This window comes from Elephas maximus, chromosome 2 (assembly GCF_024166365.1).
Source record: "Elephas maximus indicus isolate mEleMax1 chromosome 2, mEleMax1 primary haplotype, whole genome shotgun sequence".
NCBI classification, from domain to species: domain Eukaryota; kingdom Metazoa; phylum Chordata; class Mammalia; order Proboscidea; family Elephantidae; genus Elephas; species Elephas maximus.
This window is the reverse complement of record NC_064820.1, coordinates 218,472,864-218,494,500: the sequence shown is the minus strand read 5'-3', so window position 1 is coordinate 218,494,500 and position 21,637 is coordinate 218,472,864. Positions and strand designations below refer to the sequence as shown.

Here is a 21,637-nt window from a genome sequence, read left to right as displayed (position 1 = left end):
AGATCAGCCAATGAAAACCCTGTGGATCACATGGTCCAATCCACAACCAATCATGGGAATGGTACAGGCTTGGGCAGCATTTCTTTGCGTTGCGCAGGGGTGCCATGAATCAGGGGCTGACTCCACAGCAGCTAACGATGACGACAACGTGCAATTAAGTTGATTTGGAAGAGGACAAACAAGAGCCAGGAAAATTAGCGAGGTCGATTATCTGACCCTGGGTAACTGACTATACCTGGTTGTTGAGGTTTCCTTTTCTCACCTGCTGCAGGATGTCAGCTTCCCACATGCTGCAGGCAGCCATTGGAAGGGCACCCTGGTAAAATGCTGTGCTCACCCATTTAATCCACTGCCTAATCAATCTGGCCTTTCTCTTGCACGTGAGCTTAAGTTGCGTAGAGCAGAAAGGTCGTTGCCTGATGTACTAAATTCTAACACCACGTCCCATGCTTCGGTCATTGAACAGATTTCTGCTTGCCATTCAAAGGAGGAAGTCACTTTGTTTAGGGCAAACCAGGGCTTCTGCAGCTTTGATCTTGGGGAGCGAGGCTTTGATTTGACTTCCCCTTTCTTTCTCTTCCCTTTTGTTTCTGTCCTGAAGCTCCGATCTGAAGTATGTCCATCTGTGTTTGCTTTCATCCTCTGGAAGGCACACACCCCTGGAAGAGGTGTCAGTGTTGCGGTCTTGCTTTGATCGGAGTGCCCGGTGTTGTTTAGAGGTGTTCGCGTGGTCTGTGGCTCGTGACCCATGTTCCTAGAAAGAGGAAATGCACTTAGGTGGGGAGACAGTTGCGAAACTTAATCAGGGAGGTGTGTGTCACGCTTTTTGCCTCTTCCTGGCCTTCCCCTTCTTTTGTTTGCCTCTGCTGCTCTCCTCCTGCAGAGCTGTGGGAGAATCTAATTATTGGCTCCTTTTACACCTAGGGCTTGCTTTTAGGCAAAGCTCCACTTCAGTGCCCACCACAGCAGGGTGCTCAATCAATGTTTTAACAACAAAATTCTGGGTTGGGTCTCCATTGAGGCCCAGTGAGCATTTCTTCCCCACCCTTTGGTTGCCAGTGAAGCAGTCAGAGCTGTGAGAACAGCGGAGCTTTTAGCCTTGTGCAGGTGGTTGAGCCGTTCCTTTTCACATTCCTCCTCAGGCTCCTCTGAAAACTCGGCCCTCTCTGGGGTCTTAGCTTAGCTTCTCATCCTTCTGAACAGACATCCTTTCCACGCTTCCCAAAGGGGTAAATCAACTAAATATCTGTCTGAACTGCAGCTTTCAACTCTTATCGTGGATTGAAGATGCCATATTTGAAAATGTAGAATTCCGCTGAAAGGTTGGTCAGGCCCAACCCTCCAGGGCAGCCCCGCTCACTCTGGCTGGGCCTGGGAGGAGGTGGGAGAAGCAGGTGGTAAACGAAGGGAAGGTGGCCAGTAGAGCTCGGAGAAAATTCTGAGATTGCTCTTCCCCCAAATATTCCAGGCCAGTGAGTGAGTTTCAACCTTTTTGTCCAAAAAGGCCTGCATTTATTGTTTATTGTAAGGAGCGTTTCTCAGCATTTTTTCTTTTTGCTATTGACACCACCAAGTAAAAAAGTTAAATTTAAATTCTAATGGGAGAAATGAAATACTAAGAAATAAGATTTTGTCAAGTAGAGCATTGGAGCTCCACACACCACTGTGATATCTAAGATTTTCTTTATCCCTCCAAGAAACAATTTCAGCCCCCTTGGGGGTGATATGGAGTCCCTGGGTGATACAAATGGCTAATGCTTTCAGCTGCTAATTAAAAGCTTGGAGGTTTGAGTCCACCCAGAGGTGCCTCAGAAGAAAGGCCTGGCAATCTATGTCCAAAAAACCAGCCATTGAAAACTTTATGGAGGGATTTCCACGTGCAGAAAAGTGAAACAGGATCCATGCTGCACAGCCTACACAAGAACAAATTCAAAATGGATTCAGGACTGAAATGGGCAATCTAAAACCATAAAATTATTAGAAAAAAAAAATACAAGGGCAACGCTATTGGGCCTGGCTTTTAACAGTCCATTATCTAATATAATAACAAAAGCACAAACAGCAAAAGTCAAAATAAATGAGACCTTATAAAAATTAAAAAGACTTTACCAAAAAAGTGAAAAGACAAGCTACCAACTGGTAGAATATCTTTGGAAACCATGTATCCAATAAGAATCTAATAACCAGAATGTATATAAAACTTGGATGACTTAACAACAAAAAGACAACCCAATCATAATATGGGCAAAGAACTTGAATAAACATTTCATCAAAGATAACATTCTGATAGCCACCAAACACATGAAGAATGCTCAACATCATTAGCCATATGACAGATGCAAGTCAAAACCACAGGAAGATACCATTTCGTTCCCACTAGGATGGCTAAGATAAAAAACAAAATAACAAATGTTGGTGAAGATGTGGGGAAATTGGAACCCTTAGCCATTCCTGGTGGTAATGCAAAATGATACAGCCATTGTGGAAAATAGTATGGCAATTCCTCAAAAAACTAAAAATAGAACTACCATATGACCCAGCAATTCCACTCCTGGGTATATACCCAAAAGTCTTGAAAGCAGAGACTCAAACAGAGACTTGTACACCAATATTCCTTGCAGCACTATTCACAGTAGCCAGAAAGTGGAAACACCCCAAGCGCCCATCAGCCGATAAGTGGGTAAACAAAATGGGGTACGCACATACCTTGGAATACTACTCAGCCAGTAGGAGAATTGAAGTCTTGCTACATGCCACAATATGGAGCTTTAATACTTTATGCTGAGTGAAATATGTCAATCACAAAAGGACAAATATTGTATGATCTCACTTATGTAAAAAGACAAGAACAAGCAAATGTACAGAGACCAAAGTTTATTAGTTCTTACCAGGGGTGGGAGGGAGTTGGACAGGGGTGGGAGGGTGTTTAATGGTGATGGAAAAATGGCATTGAATAAGGGTAGGGTTTATAGCTAATTATTATTATAGCTGTTAGTAAGTTGTACACCTGTAAAAAGTTGAATTGGCAAAAGTTGTGTGATATATTTACAGTGACCAAAAAACAAAACAAACAAAAGTAGCAGCTGAGCCTGCTTATGTGCAACCAAAAACCTCATGTAATTTGGTTCCTTGGCTTGGAGGTTTAGGGTCATGATCATGGTTTAATGAGACATTCCAGTTAATTGGCCTAATAATGTGTTTAGTGCTTCTGTTCTACCTCCTATCTCCTTGTGTGGTGCCTGGGGTCTTAAAAGCTTGCCAGAAGCCATCCAAGGCATGACAGTTGGTCTTTCTTGGCCTGGAGAAACGGAGGAAGAAGGACAGCCAGAAATAGGAAGAGGAGGTGCGATGAGTGGCCAGTTACCTCCATGAGCAACTGCCTCCTTTGCTGTGAGACCAGAAGAACCGGATGGTGCCTGGCTACCATTACTGAACATTTTTTTTTTGAATACATTTTTTTAAATTGTATTTTAGATGAATGTTTACAGAGCACATTAGTTTCTCATTAAATGGTGAATACACAGATTGTTTTGTGATATTGGTTGCCAACCCAATGACATATCAACACTCTCCCCTTCTCGTCCTTGGGTTCCCTATTACCAGCTTTCCTGTCCCCTCTTGGCTTCTTGTCCTTGCCCCAGGGCTGGTGTGCCCACTTAGTCTCTTTTAGTTTTATGGGTCTGTCTTATCTTTGGCTGAAGGGGGAACCTCAGGAGTGACTTCAGTACTGAGTTTAAAGGGTGTCAGGGTTTTTCCAGTCTCTGTCAGACCCGTAAGTCTGGTCTTTTTTTGTGTTAGAATTTTTTTGTGAGTTAGAATTTCGTTCTACATTTTTCTCCAGCTCTGTCCAGGACCTTCTGTTGTGATTCCTATCAGAGCAGTTGGTGGTGGTAGCTGGGCACCATGTGGTTGTGCTGGACTCAGTCTGGTGGAGGCTGTGGTAGTTGTGGTCCGTTAGTCCTTTGGACTAACCTTTACCTTGTATCTTTAGTTTTCTTCATTCTCCCTTGCTTCACACGGGATTGGACCAGTGAAGTGTCTTAGATGGCCACCCACGAGCTTTTAAGATCCCAGATGATACTTACCAAAGTAGGATGTAAAACATTTTTTTTATAAACTGTGCTATGCCAGTTGAGCTAGATGTTCCCCAGGACCATGGTCCCCACAGCCCTCAGCCTAGTAATTCAGTCCCTCAGGAAGTTTGGATGTATCTGTGAAGCTTCCATGACCTTGCCTTGGTCAAGTTGTGCTGGCTTCCCCAGTATTGTGTACTCTTACCCTTCACCAAAATTACCACTTACTTATTGTCTAGTTACTTTTTTTCCCTCCTCACCCCTCCCCTCTCTAAACCCTCTCTCTAAACCCATTGCCATCCAGCCAACTCTGACTCATAGCGACCCTATAGGACAGAGTAGAACCGCCCTATAGAGTTTCTGAGGAGTGCCTGGTGGATTCAAACTGCCAATCTTTTGGTTAGCAGCTGTAGCTCTTAACCACTGTGTCTGCAGGGTTTCCCTCCCATCTCTAGCAACCATAAAAGATTACTTCTTTTTTATGAGGTGTACCTTAACTTTTGAAGCCCAAGTTTCCTGGTTGAGCAGGTACCCTGCAGGCAAAGTGGCTTATCACTCTAGGTCCAGGATCTACCCAGAATTTGGCCTAGCATTTCCCCAGTATCTTGTCAATTCTTCAGTGCTTTTAAGAGGACGTGTTACATATTTTTTCATTGTTTTCAGTGGGAGTTAGTTCTACAAACCTAGCCCCACCAATATCAGAAATGATATTTAAAATTATGTATCTCTAATTATGAAATCTGGTGCAGTAGCTCCCTGAGAAGACATTTTTTGGGGGTAGGGAGATCGTTCATGGCAATTTAGAAAAAGATCACAACACTTCATGTTGCTTTTAAGGCCAGATTTGTGATAACTAGTAATAGCAGCTTTCATTAATGAAGCCTTTATTTCGTTCCAAGCTTTCTACTAGGGCCACTATATATGGCCTCCAATCCCATTAGCACAAGTCTGTAAAGTAACAGGTATTAACATTACCATTATTCCTGTTTTACAAATAAGGAAGCTGAGACTTGAGAGGTTGAACCACTTGCCTAAGGACTGACAGCACCAGGTCCTCGGACTCCGGAGGCAGGCTCTCCTTCTCCCCTGGAAAACCCTCAGAGCCACTGCAGATACCCAACGTCCCATTTTCACATTCTCCTTTTGAAACTAGAAGGCTCAAAGGATGGAGCTTTGTTTGTTCTCCTGTTCCCTGCCCCCTTGTGGTGGATATGTGAACCTACTGGGACAAGGCTAACCCATGGAGGAGGGAGGAAGCCGCAAGAGCTCTCCAGAGTCCTTGACTTGATGGGTATTCTCACATTGCAACAACATAAGAGTCACTGGGGAGGCATGTGGGCTCCAACTGCAGGGAGTATAATGTACCCAACAGAGAGGAGGAGGGCTCAGCACTTGGCACTTTTATTGTACTCCCAGGTAGCTCTGGGGCAGGTGGTCTTGGACCACACTTTGAGAAAAGCTGACCTGCAGTTTGCTAATGTGGACTTGTTCTCTCATTATTTTCTGTTACTAAAGGGCAGTTCTGTTTTTCAGACTCTGGGAATGGCCCTTCCCCCTTTATGTTCCTTGAGAAGTATTTTAGACTTTAAGAGGGCTATAGTGCTTTGTAAGCACTGCTGTCCTGGGTGCTGTAAGTCGTTAACACACGTGCTGCTAACCAAAAGGTGGGAGGTTCCAGGCCACCCAGAGGCACCTCGGAAGAAAGTCCTAGTGATCTACTGCTGAAAAAATCAGCCATTTAAAACTCTATGGAGCATGTTTCTACTGTGACACACCTAGGGTACCACCAGTTGGCATCTGATGATGGCAACTGGTTAAGCACTGTTATCAGGTGGAATTGAGAATGCCTGTGCCCAAACGACTCTGATATTAATGAAATGTAATATCTAGCAATTCATTACATTTGACTGTAATATAGTGGTGGAGATCTGAAGGGAAAAATAAAGCATCTGGTTATTTGAGAGATGAAAAAATGTCAACCTCTTTTCCTTCCTCCTCCCTCACCTGCTTTTTCTCAGGTTGTGAAGTGGTCTGACTGTTGCCTGCCATTGGCGTGCAGACCTGGGGACCCGTATCGGTTAATCGCTGAAGCAAGCGTGGACGACTTCAGCAAGCTGGGGATAGCGTTCATGGAAGATAGACTTCAGATGGGCAATGGACTGGTACCCCAAAAGATTGTTTGTAAGTAACTTTGGAAAATGTTTTCGTCATAGCAGGACATCGTAGCTTATTCAGTTAAGAACTGCCAAGTACTCCTTTCTAGCGTGGCTAAATGGCAATCCTGATTTCCGTTTTAACTCAGTCAACAGATTTAATTTTACCAGAATAGTATAATATTCATATGTGTGTCAAGTTTTTTTTGGGGGGGGGGCGAGGAGTTTTATCCCTGAATACATCTTTAGTGTTTATTAAATTTCTTAATCCAGGATTTCCCATAATTATATTGTCCAGAAGATGGCATTCAAATTCAGGACCCACGTAATATTTATTTCAGACTTAGAGTTTCTGAGGAGTGGCTGGTAGATTCGAACTGTCAGCCTTTTGATTAGCAGCGGAGCTCTTAACCACTGTGCTACCAGGGTTCCATCTAATATGGTATAACTAGTTTCTAGACTATAGTCCTGCTTAAGTGGGAAGTGTAGCCATTTTTGTTCTGAAGTTCTAAGTCGAACAACTTTTTACTTAAAATACCTGCACCACAAGTCTTTGGAACAGATCTTTTTTTCAGGAAACATACAAAATGTTCTTAAAAGCTTAAAAGCAGGTTTTCTATGTCTATGTCTTCATTCGTATCAGGAGCAAATGAGTATGACTTATCAGCTCTATAAGTTTGTGTCAATCACTTAATTTTCTGATTTGTGATGTGTGCGTGCCCACCATGTCTGACACATAGCAAGTACTCAATCAGTGTTTTTTTGAATCAATGATTGTAAACTTATATACCAGGCCTGAAAGACCCTTCTCCCCAGATGATCCGAGCAAGTGTCCCAAGAGTGTCTTTTTCCTGGAGTGTGCTTGGATAGACCCTAGATACGTGCCCTTTTCATTTTTTTTAGTTGCACCATTGTGTAAGAGATTAAAGAAGGGGAAAAAAAAAAAAAACCTCAAATCAGTTGCAGTTTCTGGTGAGACAACTCTGACTCATGGCGACCCCACATGTGTCAGGGTGGAACTATGCTCCGTAGGGTTTCCAGTGGCTGATTTTTTGGAAGATTGCCAGCCCTTTCTCCCAGGGTGCCTCTGAGGGGGCTCAAACCACCAACCTTTTGGTTAGTAGTTGGCCAGGCATGGACTAGTAACATGAAACATACCTCCAAAAATGGAGGGTGCCGAAAGACCAAAGAAGGAGGCAGGCAGCTGTAGTGGCGAAAGAGTTACAGATATCAAATGTCGCATTTTCAGATTCTCCTTTTGAAACTAGAAGGTTTAAAGGTCAAAGTTTTGTTTGTTCTCCTGTTCCCTGCTCTCTTAATGGTGGACCTGTGAACTTACTGGAACAAGGCTAACCCATGGAGGAGGGAGGAAGTAGCAAGAGCTCTCCAGAGTCCTTGACTTGATGGGTATTCTCACATTTCAGTGACATAAGAGTGACTGGGGAGGTGCAAGGGCTCCAACTCCAGAGAGTGTAATGTGCCCGACAGAGAGGAGGGCTCGGGACCCTGAAGTTCTATTGTGCTCTCAGGCCTGTCCATCACTGTGAGGTAATCTGGGAAGAAAAGAGACAACATTAACAATCCTTCCTCACCACGCCTTCTTCCATGGAACCTGAGGCAAGGGTTGCCCAGGTATAGCCACCCAGACTATCTGTCCTAGTATTGAGAGTGGCCCCCGTGGGAAACCAGATATTTTGTCAGGAACAGTTGAATACAAGAGAAACACATTTTATGGACGGGACAGTTTGATCAAACATATGGTGCAGATGATACATGCCTTTGCAGGGAACTGCTGAATTGAGACCCCAAACTGCTTGCCTGAGATATATATTCAGGTTGACATTGTCTTGTCCCTTCCCATTAACCTTTTAAGCCTGTCCATTGAAGTGCTCAATTGCCCCGCTGGCTTGAGGGTAATATAGAGCATGGAGAGTTCATTCAAGATCCAGTGGAAGCCTCTGTACCGGATAAGAGGTCCCATTATGATTTACCTTCTAGGAACACCCTGGCCTGTTGGCTCGGGAATCTGTGCCTGGGCAGGTTTTAGCCTTGGCCAGGGTCTTGTAGGCAGGTCAGCTTTTCTATGCTGTCTGGCGTTTTCTCATGACAGTGGCAGTCCATGTATGTAGGCCCAGTCTAGGGTGGTGTGTGGATCCCTGTGGGCCATCCTCTCAAGTCCAGGTAGTGGTTGGTTGCGTATCTCTTAGCTCTGGAGAAGAGGATGCTTCAGCCTCTGCAGTCAGCTGGCAAGAGTGGTCTGCTCGTTGGTTGTTTCCCCTCTCAGCATAGGGGCATTTCTGGTGGCCATCCACACAAGCAACAAAAGCTTATCAGGAACAGAAGTGATTTTAATCCAGATGTCGCATTCCCATAGGGGCTTGCCTATGTGTTAGTCCAAGTGTTGTCAGTGACCAGATCGAATGGCCAGGCTATTAGCTATATCCCACATCATAGTTTTCATGTGCTCTGCTAAAAATGGCACTAATGGCAGCAATTCCCATCAGGGCTTGGAGACAAAAGTTAACAGACGTGTACTTCTATACATCAACATTATCAGTACATATAATAGGGGTTTGTAGGGGTCCTGAAGGGACTTATCTATAGTCAGGCTTAGGCAAGAGTCTCAATGATGGTGACCTCAAACCCAAAAGTTTTCCTCATTTTGGTGCCAGGTGTTAAAGAGATCACAGTCACCCATGCAATGGTATCTAAAAATCCAAGACATACAGTTCTTTTCATTTTCTTGTTGAACTTTAATTTTAGCACACGGCATTTGATCCTCCCTGATGACAGAGGGACCTAGGCTTAATCCTCAGTTGTAATTATTTCTGAAAGCCAGAAGGTCTGGGCAAAGTTGGCGGGACTCGCAGTCATTTGTGGAGCCATGCCCCCACCACACCAAGTGCAAGCATGGGTTCAGCCCAGCTGCCTGGTAACCTGAAAAAGGGCCCTCCTATTTGAGTTTTCCCCTTACTACCGCTGCTGCGACTAGGTTGCTACTGGATTATTTTGGCAGAGGCAGGTATCAGAGAATTCCAGAGAGGGTCTCTAAGGTCTCTTCAAGGCTGCTTAACACAAGCTACCTTGAAGTGCTTCTTATTCCTTTTTTGTTCTACTGTTTTAACTCTTGCTTTGTGCTGGGTCTTACAGGGTGTTCTCAGTGCCAGGGACCTGCTTAGCCGCTCCAGCTACCTCTGGTCCCTTTGCTGTAGGGCTTTGATCAATGACTAGGGGATTGTTCCCCCACCCCTCAAATCCCCCATCCTTACAAACACGTAGGCAAACATTTCTAGCTGCTCATCCTGTTCATGGATGTGGCTGCTCAGTACGTTAGTTGTGGCCACATGTACCTGCCGCACATTCCTTTCTAACTGTAACTCGTCCTGCAGAGATCTTATGCATGCTTCAGCAGCTAGCTGGGTTTCAGTGGCCAGCTGAACAGACAGAGCAGGGGTTGTCCCATGGCTGCTTCTGCTCTCCTAGCTTCTTTTCCACAGCTATGAATGTATGTGTCTGCCCACAACCTGGCTACGCTGCTTGGCATTTTCGAGGCGTCCCTGTACTCATGAAGCGGTCTGCACACATCAGGCATATACTGGCCAGACACCCCACATGGAAGTCGCTGGCCAACCTGGGGTTTCCCTCGCAGAGGCCTCACTCCCACTCGCTATTTCCTTGGTCTTCTGGCTGGCTTGCCAGGCACAGACCAGTAACTTGAAACTTGCCCCCAAAAATAGAGGATGCCAAGAGACCAAAGAAAGAGGTGGCCAATTTCATCATGGCAGTGAAGCAGTTTATTAGGGAGGCACACATACCGAGGCAAGTCCTGGGCAGCTGTAGGACCAGAGCAGATCTCTGCACACCGCAATGGGAGGACAAAGGTTTTATAGCAGTGGTGGACAATAGTGGCTACATGCCAGGGACTTACATAAGAATGCAAACTGTAGTGAACTGGCGGAATGTATGAGGGCACTCATGTTCCGCCTCACAAATCCTGTTTACCCTTCAGTAGTCAAGCGCCTGTTTGTGCCACCCAGGGACTCTATTAAAAAGTACGGACCATAGCAGAGGATGGTTAACACCTAAGGTACTGAATCTAGGTAAGTGGGTATAGTCACCTCTCTGAATCTCACGTTCTTTACCAGTCAATAAGGGGAATGGAAGGGAAGACCTGTAGATTCTGATTTGTAGAGGAAAGATGTGGAAACTTGAGGTTTCACTTGGGGTCTTCAAGTATGTGGGAGTGGTTATGTGGTTCCAAAGGATTCTGCTGCAGAGCTGAGGGGGAAATGAGGCTGGGAGCTGGGTGGGTTGGCTGTCCTGGTGTGTAAGTCATGGTGTGCCCAAAGAGTGCAATGAAGTTGCACTGGGGCACGTGATAGATGAGAAGTGTTGAATAACTGTCTTCCTTGTTCTTGCTTTAGCGGTGCACTTGCATGAATCCACTCTGAAGGAACTTAAGGACCGGGCCTCAGATAAGCAAGCTGAGATCACGCAGCCAAACCCTGAATCCTCTGTGGAGATTAAGCCTGAGCGAGATGCTATGGCACACATTGGCAAAGATGACCCCAAGGTCCTTGGTGAAGAGGCCAAACAGGCGCGAGACAGTGCCTCTGGGAGAGAGCCTTCTGGGGAGAGTGACAGAGGAGCAGGCTCTGTTGAGCATTATCACCTCCATCTGTCTAGCTGCCATGAGTGTTTGGAACTTGAGAATAGCACCATTGAGTCAGTCAAGTTTGCATCTGCAGAGAACATTCCAGATCTTCCCTATGACTATAGTAGCAGTTTGGAGGAGAGTGTTGCTGATGAGATCTGCCCCAAGAGAGAAGGGAAGAGAGTCAACACCATGGGCAAAGCACCCAACATCCTAGTTTATGTGGGCCCAGATTCCAAGGAAGCCCTTGGCAGGTGCCAGCAGGTCCAGGCTGTTCTGGCTGACTGTGTGGACATAGACTGTTACACTGTCTATCACCTACGGGAGGAAAGTGCTCTCAGAGACCCATGGCCAGACAACTGCGTGTTGCTGGTCATTGCCACCAAGGAGTCCATTTCCGAAGTCTTGTACCGAAAGGTCATGGCCTATCTTTCTCAGGGAGGGAAGGTGCTGGGCCTGTCTTCATCCTTCACATTTGGTGGCTTCCAGGTGACAAGCAAGGGGACACCGCAGAAGACAGTCCAAAACTTGCTTTTCTCCGGGGCTGACCAGAGTGAAGTGAAGCTTAGTGTTCTGAGCAGTGGCTTCATCTATGAGGAGGGCCCTGGAGAGCAGCTCATCCCGGGCAAGCTCCAGGGCCACCTGGACAATGAGGACAAGGACAGGATGATCATACAAGTGCCTTTTGGAACACATGGAGGAGAAGCTGTTCTTTGCCAGGTACTGTGGCTGGCACTGATTTAATGGTCTTTAGGGTAAATCTTCCAGGTGTTTCTTTTTATTTAAATAATATTTCATTGTGTTTTTGGTGAAAGTTTACACATCCAATTAGGTTCCCATTTGACAATTACTACACACATTGTTCAGTGACATTTGTTGTATTTTTCAGTCTTTAATTATGTTCTGGTTGTCCTATTCCCAGTACTCTAGTTTCCCTGTCCCTTTATCTTTTCATCTTTGCATTAGAGTAATTGTTGACATTTTGGTCTCATACAGATGGTTTTTTAATGGAGCGCTATAGTCACAGAGATGGCACTGGGTTTGAGATAGTCACAGATGTTGTTGTGTGCCGTCTGGTCGATTCCAACTTATAGCGACTCTATAGGACAGGCTAGAACTGCCCCATAGGGTTTCCTAGGCTGTAATCTTTTTTTTTTTTTTTAATTGTGCTTTAAGTGAAAGTTTACAGTTCAAGTTAATTTCTCATACAAAAATCTGTACACACATTGTTATGTGACTCTAGTTGCTTTCCGTATAATGTGAGAGCACACTCCTTTCCACCCCAAATTTATTCAACCAGCTCCTCTCCCTTTTTGCCTTCTCATCTCGCCTCCGGACAGGAGCTGTCCATTTAGTCTCATGTATCTACTTGAGCTAAGAAGCACTCTCTTCCTGAGTATCATTTTATTTCTTATAGTCCAGTCTAATCTTTGTCTAAAGTGTTGGCTTTGGGAATGGTTTCAGTTCTGGGCTAACAGGGAGTCTGGGGACCATGACTTCTGGGGTCCTTCTAGTTTCATTCAGACCATTAAGTCTGGTATTTTTACTAGAATTTAAGTTCTGCATCCCACTTTCCTCCTGCTCCATCAGGGACTCTGTTGTGTTCCCTGTCAGGGCAGTCACTGGTGGTAGCCAGCTACCATCTAGTTCTTCTGGTCTCAGGCGGATGGAGTCTCTGGTGTATGTGGCCCTTTCTGTCTCTTGGGCTCATATTTTCCTTGTGCCTTTGGTGTTCTTCATTCTCCATCTGGGCTGGGACCAACTGATGCATCTTAGATGGTCTCTCACTACCTAGGCCGTAATCTTTTCAGGAGCAGATCCCCCAGGTCTTTCTCCTGCAGAGCATGCTGATAGGTGTGAACTGCTGACCTTTTGGTTAGCAGGTGAGCGCTTTAACCAGTGAACCACCAAGGCTCCTTTCTCATTGCCATTGAGTTGATTCCAACTCATAGTGATCTTAGAGAACAGAGTAGAACTAGGATTTCCAAGGCTATAGTCTTTTTTTTTTAATTGTGCTTTAGAAGAAGCTTTACAGAGCAAATTTGTTTCAAAACACATATTGTTTTGTGACATTGGTTGCCTACCCCGTGACATGTCAACACTCTCCCCTTCTTGACCTTGGGTTCCTCATTTCCATCCATCCAGTTTTTCTGTCCCCTCCTGCCTTCTTGTCCTTGCCCTGGGGCTGGTGTGCCCATTTAATCTCATACACATATATTATTGTTTGTTTTATGGGCCTGTGTGATCTTTGACTGAAGGGTGAACCTCAGGAGTGACTTCTGTACTTGAGTTAAAAGGGTGTCTGGGGGCGTGCTCTCAGGGTTTCTCTAGTCTCTGTCAGACCTAAGTCTGGTCTTTTTTTGTGACTTAAAATTTTGTTCTACATTTTTCACCAGCTCTATCCTGAACCCCCTATTGTGATCCCTGTCAGAGCAATTGGTGGTGGTAGCTGGGCATCTTCTGGCTGTGCTGGACTCAGCCTGGTGGAGGTTGTAGTTGTTGTGGTCCATCAATCATTTGGACTAATCTTTCCCTTGTGTCTTTGGTTTTCTTCATTCTCCCATGCTGCAGATGGGGTGGGACTAGGGGAGTATCTCAGATGGCCGCTCACAAGCTTTTAAGACCATACTCAGATGTAGAACATTTTCTTTATAGACTGTGTTACGCCAGTTGAGCTAGATGTCCCCCAAGATCCAGGTGTATCTTTGAAAGGGTGTAGGTTCTTTAAGATAGTATATTTAAGGATTCCAAGAGTCTGTGTGCTGGGGGTTACTTCTGACATTGGCTGGGACTTTTTACTGATGGTGAGAAGGTCTAGTTCAGGGCTTTCACATGGCCTGCATATTCTTATTAACCAAAAACCTGTGATAGAGGAAGGAGGCAGCAGGTGTTATGTTGTTGTTAGCTGTGATGTAGTCAGCTCTGGCTCATGGTGATCTTATGTACAATAGAACAAAATGTTGCCCGGTCCTGCATCATCCTCATAATCACCAGTATATTTGAGTCCATCATTGTGGCTATTTTGCCAGTCCATCTCACTGGACTCACTCACCCTCATTGGCCCTCAGCTTCACCAAACACGATGTCATCCTCTAGCAATTGATCTCTCTTCATGCTGTGTCCAAATCAGGCAAGTCAATGGTCTGTTGTAATCCGTAGGGATTTTATTTGTTCATTTTCAGACATAGATTGCCAGACCTTTCTTTCTAGCCTGTCTTAGTTTGGAAGCTCCACTGAAACCTATCCGCCATGGGTTACCCTGCTAGTGTTTGAAATACTGGTGGCATAGCTTCCAGCATTATAGCAACACAAGAGCGAACACAGTATGACAGACTGACAGACAAGCCATGGAGGAGGCATTATAATCAAATAAAATTTCTCATAAGGATTAGGCAGAAATTTCTTTTTTGTTTTGAACTTCATCGGTAATAATCTGTCTAGAATACATTGGTCTACTTCCTTGCCTCAAGGTACAGCCTGATTAACATAATCGAGCCTTTATTTAATGTAGGAAGTGGAGTGCCTCAGGGTCATGATTCTAAACATCAGTGACCATCACCTTGAAATATCGGAGTTGGTTTCCAAGAATGGACTGAGTGCTGACCAGCTGCTGAGATAGATAGGGTGTTAGTGTTAAATCTCCAAATTCCTGGTTCCTTTCTTATGCTTTGTCACTCCTAAAATCTAATGGCATCCCAAGGTGGCACAAACGGTTAAGCTTGGCTGTTGATCGAAAGGTTGGAGGTTTGAGTCCACCCAGAGGTTCTTTGAAAGAATGGCCTGGCAACCTGCTTTCAAAAAATCAGCCACTGAAAACCCTGTGGAGCACAGTTCTATTCTGACACAGGTGGGGTTGCCACGAGTCAGAGTTGACGGGACAGCAACTGGTTTGTTTTTTTAAGAACTAAGTGCTGAGAAAATTTTCAACTGAGAGAATCCTGAAGTTATTTAGATTTATGGCACATGAACACATAGATAAGAAAAAAATGGAAAGAGAGAATATGAAAGGAAAATGGTGCTTCCCTTTTCATTCTTAGAAGTTCTTTTGGCTCTTCTGCTGCCTTTTTCCCCCTTCTTCTTCTTTTTAGCATTTCTTAAATAAATGAACAGTAGCAAGAGAGGCCATTTCAAAATTCATGATCATTTATTGCAAATCTTTTAATGCCTAGAGGGCAGAAGTTTTTGTTAGAGTTAACAAACACTTGTCCTTAAGGATTTGACTATCTAATTGAGAAAATTAAGTAGACATAGATATGTGGGCACAGAATCGTTCCCAAGAATGTACCAGCGAGCATGAAGATGGTGCAGAGTCAGGCGTTTCGTTCAGTTACACGTAAGGTCGCCATAAGTCGGTGCCAACTGGAAGGCAGCTAACAACAACAGCAGTTCCCTAGATGTGGATGACACAGATTTTGTTTCATTATAAAGATCTTTTTATTGAGCTAGAGAATTGTTTACCTTTTTGTTTGTTTTCATTTTGTATGCTGTGACTCTCTCCAGCCGTGCTAGAAGCCAAGTCTCTAGAAGCCAAGTCTCTTGGGCTTTCTTATCAAACATTATTCAGAAGGGTCTAGGTGTGTGTCTTTGCTGTCCTAAAGCCCACTTACTTGTTCTTCAGAAATAGGCAACTAGAGATCTCTGACCTCAGCACCGTGGACATCAGGCCGGATGAATGTGTGCCACGCCAGCAGGTTTCCTGTAGGGCTGCAAACCCCATGAGCCAGGTTTTGGAGGCCCAATAAATGCTCCCCTTATCTTTTCCGCTGCAGATATGGTAACTATAGTAACTGCACTCTCAGAAAATCTGCTCTAAAACCGACTTCCTCAAGCGGTATTTCAGCTTTGAATAGCGCACTGACCGCCTCTGCCTGCAGACTTGTACTAGAAAATTGATTCGGCACTGTTGCCATCCATTTCTCTACGTTACATAGCCAGTCTGCCTGTCGCACCATTTCAGTCGACCCCCGTACTATCATAAAATTTGATACCACAGTGCGCTGCCCTAGGAAAAAGAGGCAATATGATGCAGCTTCAAAATCAGATTCCAGGGATTAGAATGCCATTTTTGATTTTAAATGACTTCCAGTCTCCATGTGACGGGCTTACCGCTTTCTCCTCAGGCCTGTGTCATTATTGTACCATGTGGAGATCCACCAATAAATATTATCGCAGACTGGTTAGTTTCCCCTTTCCTGTTCAGTTTCATAGTGTTCATCTTTGTGATAAACCTAGCAGTGATGTCACCAAGTAAGAGGAGGTGGAGAACTTCAGGGGCAGCACACAGCTGCAGGGTATGTGGTGGCATAGCTGCCAAGAGGCTTTGTGTTTTTTGTCCTTGCCATTGATAATAATAAAGAGAAAGGGGAAATATTTGTATACTTGCTGAGCTGATTAAGTCTTCTGGGAAAACTTAAGGCAGTTGGTTAATGCCGATCGGTGAGTATCAAATGCACAGGGGGTTTGGCACGTACTTGTCCAAATAAAGTCTGGAAAATGGATTTAACCCTGGTTTGTTTTCTTATGCAGATCAGCACATGGCAGAGGTGGCTTTGCTTTTAGAGCAGAGTTTCTCACCGTGGTGCCATTGGCATTTGGGGGCCGAGCTGTTGTGTGCATTGTAGGCATTGTCTTGTGCACCCAGCAGCATCCCTTCCCATTTGTGGCGACCAGAAATGACTCCAGGCATTGCCACATGTCCCCTGGGGGACACAGCTGCCCCCAGTTGAGAACCACTATTTTATAGCATTCTTTGATCACTAGGTTTTTTGTCCCCGTAAAGTCTTATTTTTAGAAGAAGCCAAGCTCCATTGCTACGGTAACAGCATTACAACCAGAGGATGAGACACTTGTCAGATACCTGACAACCAGGAGTGGTGTTCTGTCCCGATTCATCGATTCATCGAGGTGGCCTCTCTGGTTATCTCCATTGTAGACACACCTAGTCTCGAAACCGTGAGCCAGCAAGAAGTCATTCCCCACAGCTTCAACAGTTGTCCTTTCTCTCGGACTCCAGAGACCCGCTTGTAGGCCAGTCATTTGTTTCCTCCTCAGTGTGTTTCATGTGTGAAAATGATTTCCGTGCATCTCCCTGTGTGTACTTCTTGAATATTCCGTGTGCTCATCCAGCTCAGCTGGTGTTACGTGCTTTTGGTCCTGTGCCTCTCCCTCCCCCTCGCCCTTGGGCTCCTCCTGTTTCCACCACCTGTAAGGGTTAACCGCCTGGGACAGCCTGCTGCCCATGTGAATTAAACGTGCCTGTTGCTATGCTGGTTGTCCAGGCCGGCACTGGCTTTGTCCACGTGAGAGGCACACGCAGTTAGGGTAAGAATGTGCAGTAGGAGGCGACTTTATGTGTGACCCCGTGTGTGTCAGAGTAGAACTGTGCTCCAAAGGGTTTTCAACGGCAGATCACCATGCCTTTCTTCTGAGGTGTCTCTGGGTGGACTTGAACCTCCAACCTTTCGGTTAGCAGCCTAGTGTGTTAAGTGTTTGCACCACCCAGGGACCCCGAGCTAAATACAAGAAGTTCTAAATGTGAGGCAGGGTGCTGGGCCGGTAGGAAATGGACGCCTAAAGGAATTCTGCCTTCCACCTCCTCCCCTCTCCAGGGCTGTTCAGAGGCTTCCTTCTGACCCGCGTGTTTAGTCGTGGGTAAAGCAGCCAGCACCTTAGCTGACCACCTGGAGTTTGCGGCCCATGCTGGAGAGCGTCCTGCAAACCTTTCAGATTGGCCTCATCTTTCAATTTTTGAGCCTAATCCAGCGTGTTGGACTTGTTTAAGATTTGGGTGGGAATTGAGAGATTTTTAAGTTGCCTGAAGGTTGACACCTTGCTTTCTGTTTTCACAATGCTCCTGTAACCTCAGGGAGGGAACTCTGCATACTGTGGGCCCCTGGCAAAAACAAAGTAAAACAAACGCTCTCAGGTTGCTTTTCTGGGTACTCAATATTCTCGTACCTTCCAAGCTGTAGCACCTATTAAAATTTGATCTGAAGGGGGGTGGAAGTTCCTTCATGCCAAGACACAGACTGCTGATAGGGAAGTTGTGGCAGTGGGATATTTTAATTTCAACTGGACAACAAAGCCTTGAGCTAAATACATGAAGTTCTAAATGTTAAAATTCAGTCTGGTGAAGGAGGGTGGCGGGCAGGCCTTTCTGGTGGCCCTGAAGCCTCACTCCATTTCTTTGAACAATGGTGAATATGGCTGCTCTCCTCCTGAGTATTTCCCAGCTGTGTGTTACCTAATGGCTAGAATGGAAGTCTCAAGCATGACCCATTGTACCTCCCTGAGTTCAGTAGGGAATTTAATCAGGCTCTCAGCACAATGTTTCTAAATGTTTTGATCATATAACCAAATAGAGTGACTTACCCAAGGTCACATAACTAATTAGTGGTACAAGTCAGGACCCAAAAAGAGTTTGTAATGGTTAGTAACCAGTATTGTTGTTAGTGGCTGTTGAGTGAGCTCTGACTCATGGCGACCTTGTTGTAATAGAATGAAATGTTGCGTGGTCCTGCGCCATCTTCACGATCCTTGGTTTCCTTGAACCCAGTGTTGTGGATATTGTACCAATCCATTTCATGAAGGGTTTCCCTTGTTCTTTGCTAACCCTCTACTTTACCAGGAGCCCTGGTGGCACAGTGGTTAAGCACTCAGCTGCTAACTGAAAGGTCAGCAGTTAAAACTCACCAGCTGCTCCAAGGGAGAAAGATGTGGCAGTCTGCTTCCATAAACGTTACAGCTTGGAAACCCTGTGGAGCAGTTCAGTAGTTCTACTCTGTCCTGTAGGGTTGCTGTGAGTTGGAATTGACTCAGTGGCTGTGTGTGTGTGTGTGTGTGTCTACTTTACGAAACGTGATATCATTTTCTAGTGACGGTACCATTTCCACTGTGGCCTCTCAGCCTGATAGCTATGATTTTAATAGTCTCTTTCAAGTCTTTTTATTGCTCATTATTAGTTTCCAGGTATTCAGATTCAAAGTTTATATACGTTAATCGTAATTAGAAGGATTCCTGTTCAAATTTTCGGAGAAACTGGTAGAGAAGCTGTTTTCCTCAGTATCTGTAAGTGCTACCATTTTACAAAGTGGTATCTTTCCCCCTTAGGTGCACTTAGAACTACCTCCCAGCTCACTGGAAGTACAAACTCAAGAAGATCTTAATCTGCTCAAGTCAAGCAACTGTAGAAGATATGAAGTCCTTATAGAGATCCTGACAGCCCTTGGCCTAAGCTGTGAAATGAGACAAGTTCCTGCCTTAACCCCTCTCCACTTACTGTCAGCTGCTGAGGTGAGTGTGATCCCAGCAGGGGAGAAATCACCGCAGGGTGTCTCTTATGGAAAACCTTGGCCCTTTTTCTTAATTGTTCCATTGCGATTGATACATTTCTATTTTGACTTTGTGTTTGGAAACCATCTTAAAGACTTCCAAATATAGCTTTTTTTTTTTTTTTTTTTTTAGTGTTTGGGAAGGGGGAGAGAGGAGACTGTTGGAATTTATAGTTGGTTTAGCTGCCATCCAGTGGGCCTGAGACTCACTGCGACCCCACGTACAACGAGCGAAATGCTCTCTGGTCCTATGCCATCTCCATCATTGGTTGCGGATCAGACTGTCTCGATGCATAGGGTTTTCATTGGCTGACAGACTTCCTGGTCTGTCTTCCCCTGGAAGCTCAGCTGAAACCTGTTCAGCGTAATAGCAGCATGCAGGGGTCTCCTGACAGACAGGTGGTGGCTGTGCACTGACTGGGGATGGATCCCAGGTCTCCTGCGTGGAAGGCGAGGGTTCTACCACTGAGGCACCACTGCCTCGCTATTGGAGTTTGAAGGTGTTAAATCTTAAGGTTGTGGCACTTCATACTTTAGAGTCACTGTTTGATGTGTAAAGAAGATACTTGGAAACCAAACTTTGATCATTTGGCATAAAAACATTTGGTTTGATTTGGGCTTTTCTCAGCAAACCTTGGGACGGGAAGATCACAACTTTTGTTTTATTTGTGCTGACGACTGCCATCTTGTGGTAGAAGCAGCTCTGGATTTCAGCTCATGTCTTTCCTAGCCGTGTCTGAGAGGAAAATGCCCAAGGAGATGAGAATGTATTCAGGCATTTTCCTGACCTTTTGTCTGCATTTGATGGCGTGACTGATAACCTGGTTGTGGGCAGGTTGCCAGGTTCCCCAGGTGTGCCTTCTCTCTAATCCCCTTGCTTTGCCCAGCTGTCAATTTCTTGTTCCGTGGGGCACATTACTTTGTGGGTCTATTTCTGTTGTCTCCCTCACACAGGTAACTTTGTGAGTTTAGTCCAGGTGACTCTCAACACCAAACTCACCTGCTTGCCCTTGAAAAGAACAAATCAGACCCTGAAACCCACATTTTTAAAAGAGGAGGCATTTTCCTTTGGCTAAACTCTTGCCCTTAGCAAACTTCGGTTTCAGAGGAAAGCAGAACCGTGAGTGATGAGGGTGTGATGTGCTTGCTTAGAGAAGCCTGGTATAAACTCTGAGAACATTAAGGATTCTGATACATTATAGGGTTCTTTGAGGACTGGATGAAATAATAGATGTGAAAGTTCAGTAAATGGTATGACTTAAATGGGAGTGCAATATTATTAGGTTCCTGGGAGGTCTAATGAGTTAATGTCTATAATGTGACTAACTAGTACCTGGTTGAGGAGTCCTAGTGGTGCAGTAGTTAAGTGCTTGGCTGCTAACTAAAAGGCTGTTGGTTGGAACCCACCAGCTGCTCTGTGGGAGAAAGAGGTGGCAATCTGCTTCTGTAAAAATTCCAAATCAAACCCATTGCCATTGAGTCGATTCCGACCATAGCGACCCTATAGGACAGAGTAGAACTGCTGCATAGGGTTTCCAAGGAGTGCCTGGTGGATTTGAACTGCTGACCTTTTGGTTAGCAGCTGAGCTCTTAACCACTGTGCCACCAGGGCTCCTCCGTAAAGAGTACAGCCTTGGAAACTCTGTGGGGCAGTTCTACTCTATCTTACAGAGTCGCTCTGAGTCGGAATCGGCTAGACGGCAGTAGGTTTAGTGCGTGGTGGTGGTTGTTAATTGCCATTGAGTTGGCTCTAACTCATGATGGCCTTATATATACCAGAACAAAATGTTGCTTGATCTTGCACTGTCTTTACTATTACTGGCATGTGTTGAAGCCTGTTGTTGTGACTGTTCTGCTTTCCAACCTAGGGGATCATCTTCCAGCACTGTATTAGACAATATTCTATTGTGATTCATAGGATTTTCACTGGCTGATTTTCAGAAATAGATCACCAGGCCTTTCCTCCTAGTCCATCTTAGCCTGGTAGCTCTGTTGAAACCTGTCCACCGTGGGCGACCCTACTGGTATCTGAAATACCAGGGGCATAGCTTCCAGCATCATAGAAACACTCAAGCCACCATAATTCAACAGACTGACAGATGGATGGTGGTTGCTTTACGTACATATACAGAAGCACTCCAAACAAACTCCAGACGTAACAAACTCCTTGTCACATCATAACTCAGGAAAAGAGTAATTTTCAGAAATGTTCATTTCTCATCTGAGATCCTCCATTGGTCTTGTTGATCTTTTTGGATACCTATGCTGTGGCCTGTTTTTTTTTTTTCCTGTTCCTAATCTCTGCTTCATTCTGTTTTACTCTGGGACCCCAAGGACTGAGCAAGTATATGTGTGATTCTTGTATATGCCCTCATTTCTTAATGGCTGGTAACTCCTCATGGAAGACTTTGAATCTTCTGTAGGGTG

At 45.0% G+C, this 21,637-nt stretch overlaps 1 protein-coding gene across 7 annotated transcripts in view; it reads left to right on the top strand.

The window, feature by feature from the left end:
• HLCS (holocarboxylase synthetase) overlaps positions 1-21,637 on the top strand; it is a 344,996-nt gene that overhangs the window by 65,723 nt on the left and 257,636 nt on the right. For all 7 annotated transcript variants that reach the window (XM_049874829.1, XM_049874828.1, XM_049874823.1 and 4 more), the window contains exons 3-5: positions 6,092-6,254; positions 10,651-11,600; positions 18,990-19,172. In XM_049874829.1, the coding sequence (XP_049730786.1) occupies positions 6,203-6,254; positions 10,651-11,600; positions 18,990-19,172 (1,185 nt within the window). In that variant the 5' untranslated portion in view covers positions 6,092-6,202. The remainder of the gene's footprint in view (positions 1-6,091; positions 6,255-10,650; positions 11,601-18,989; positions 19,173-21,637) is intronic.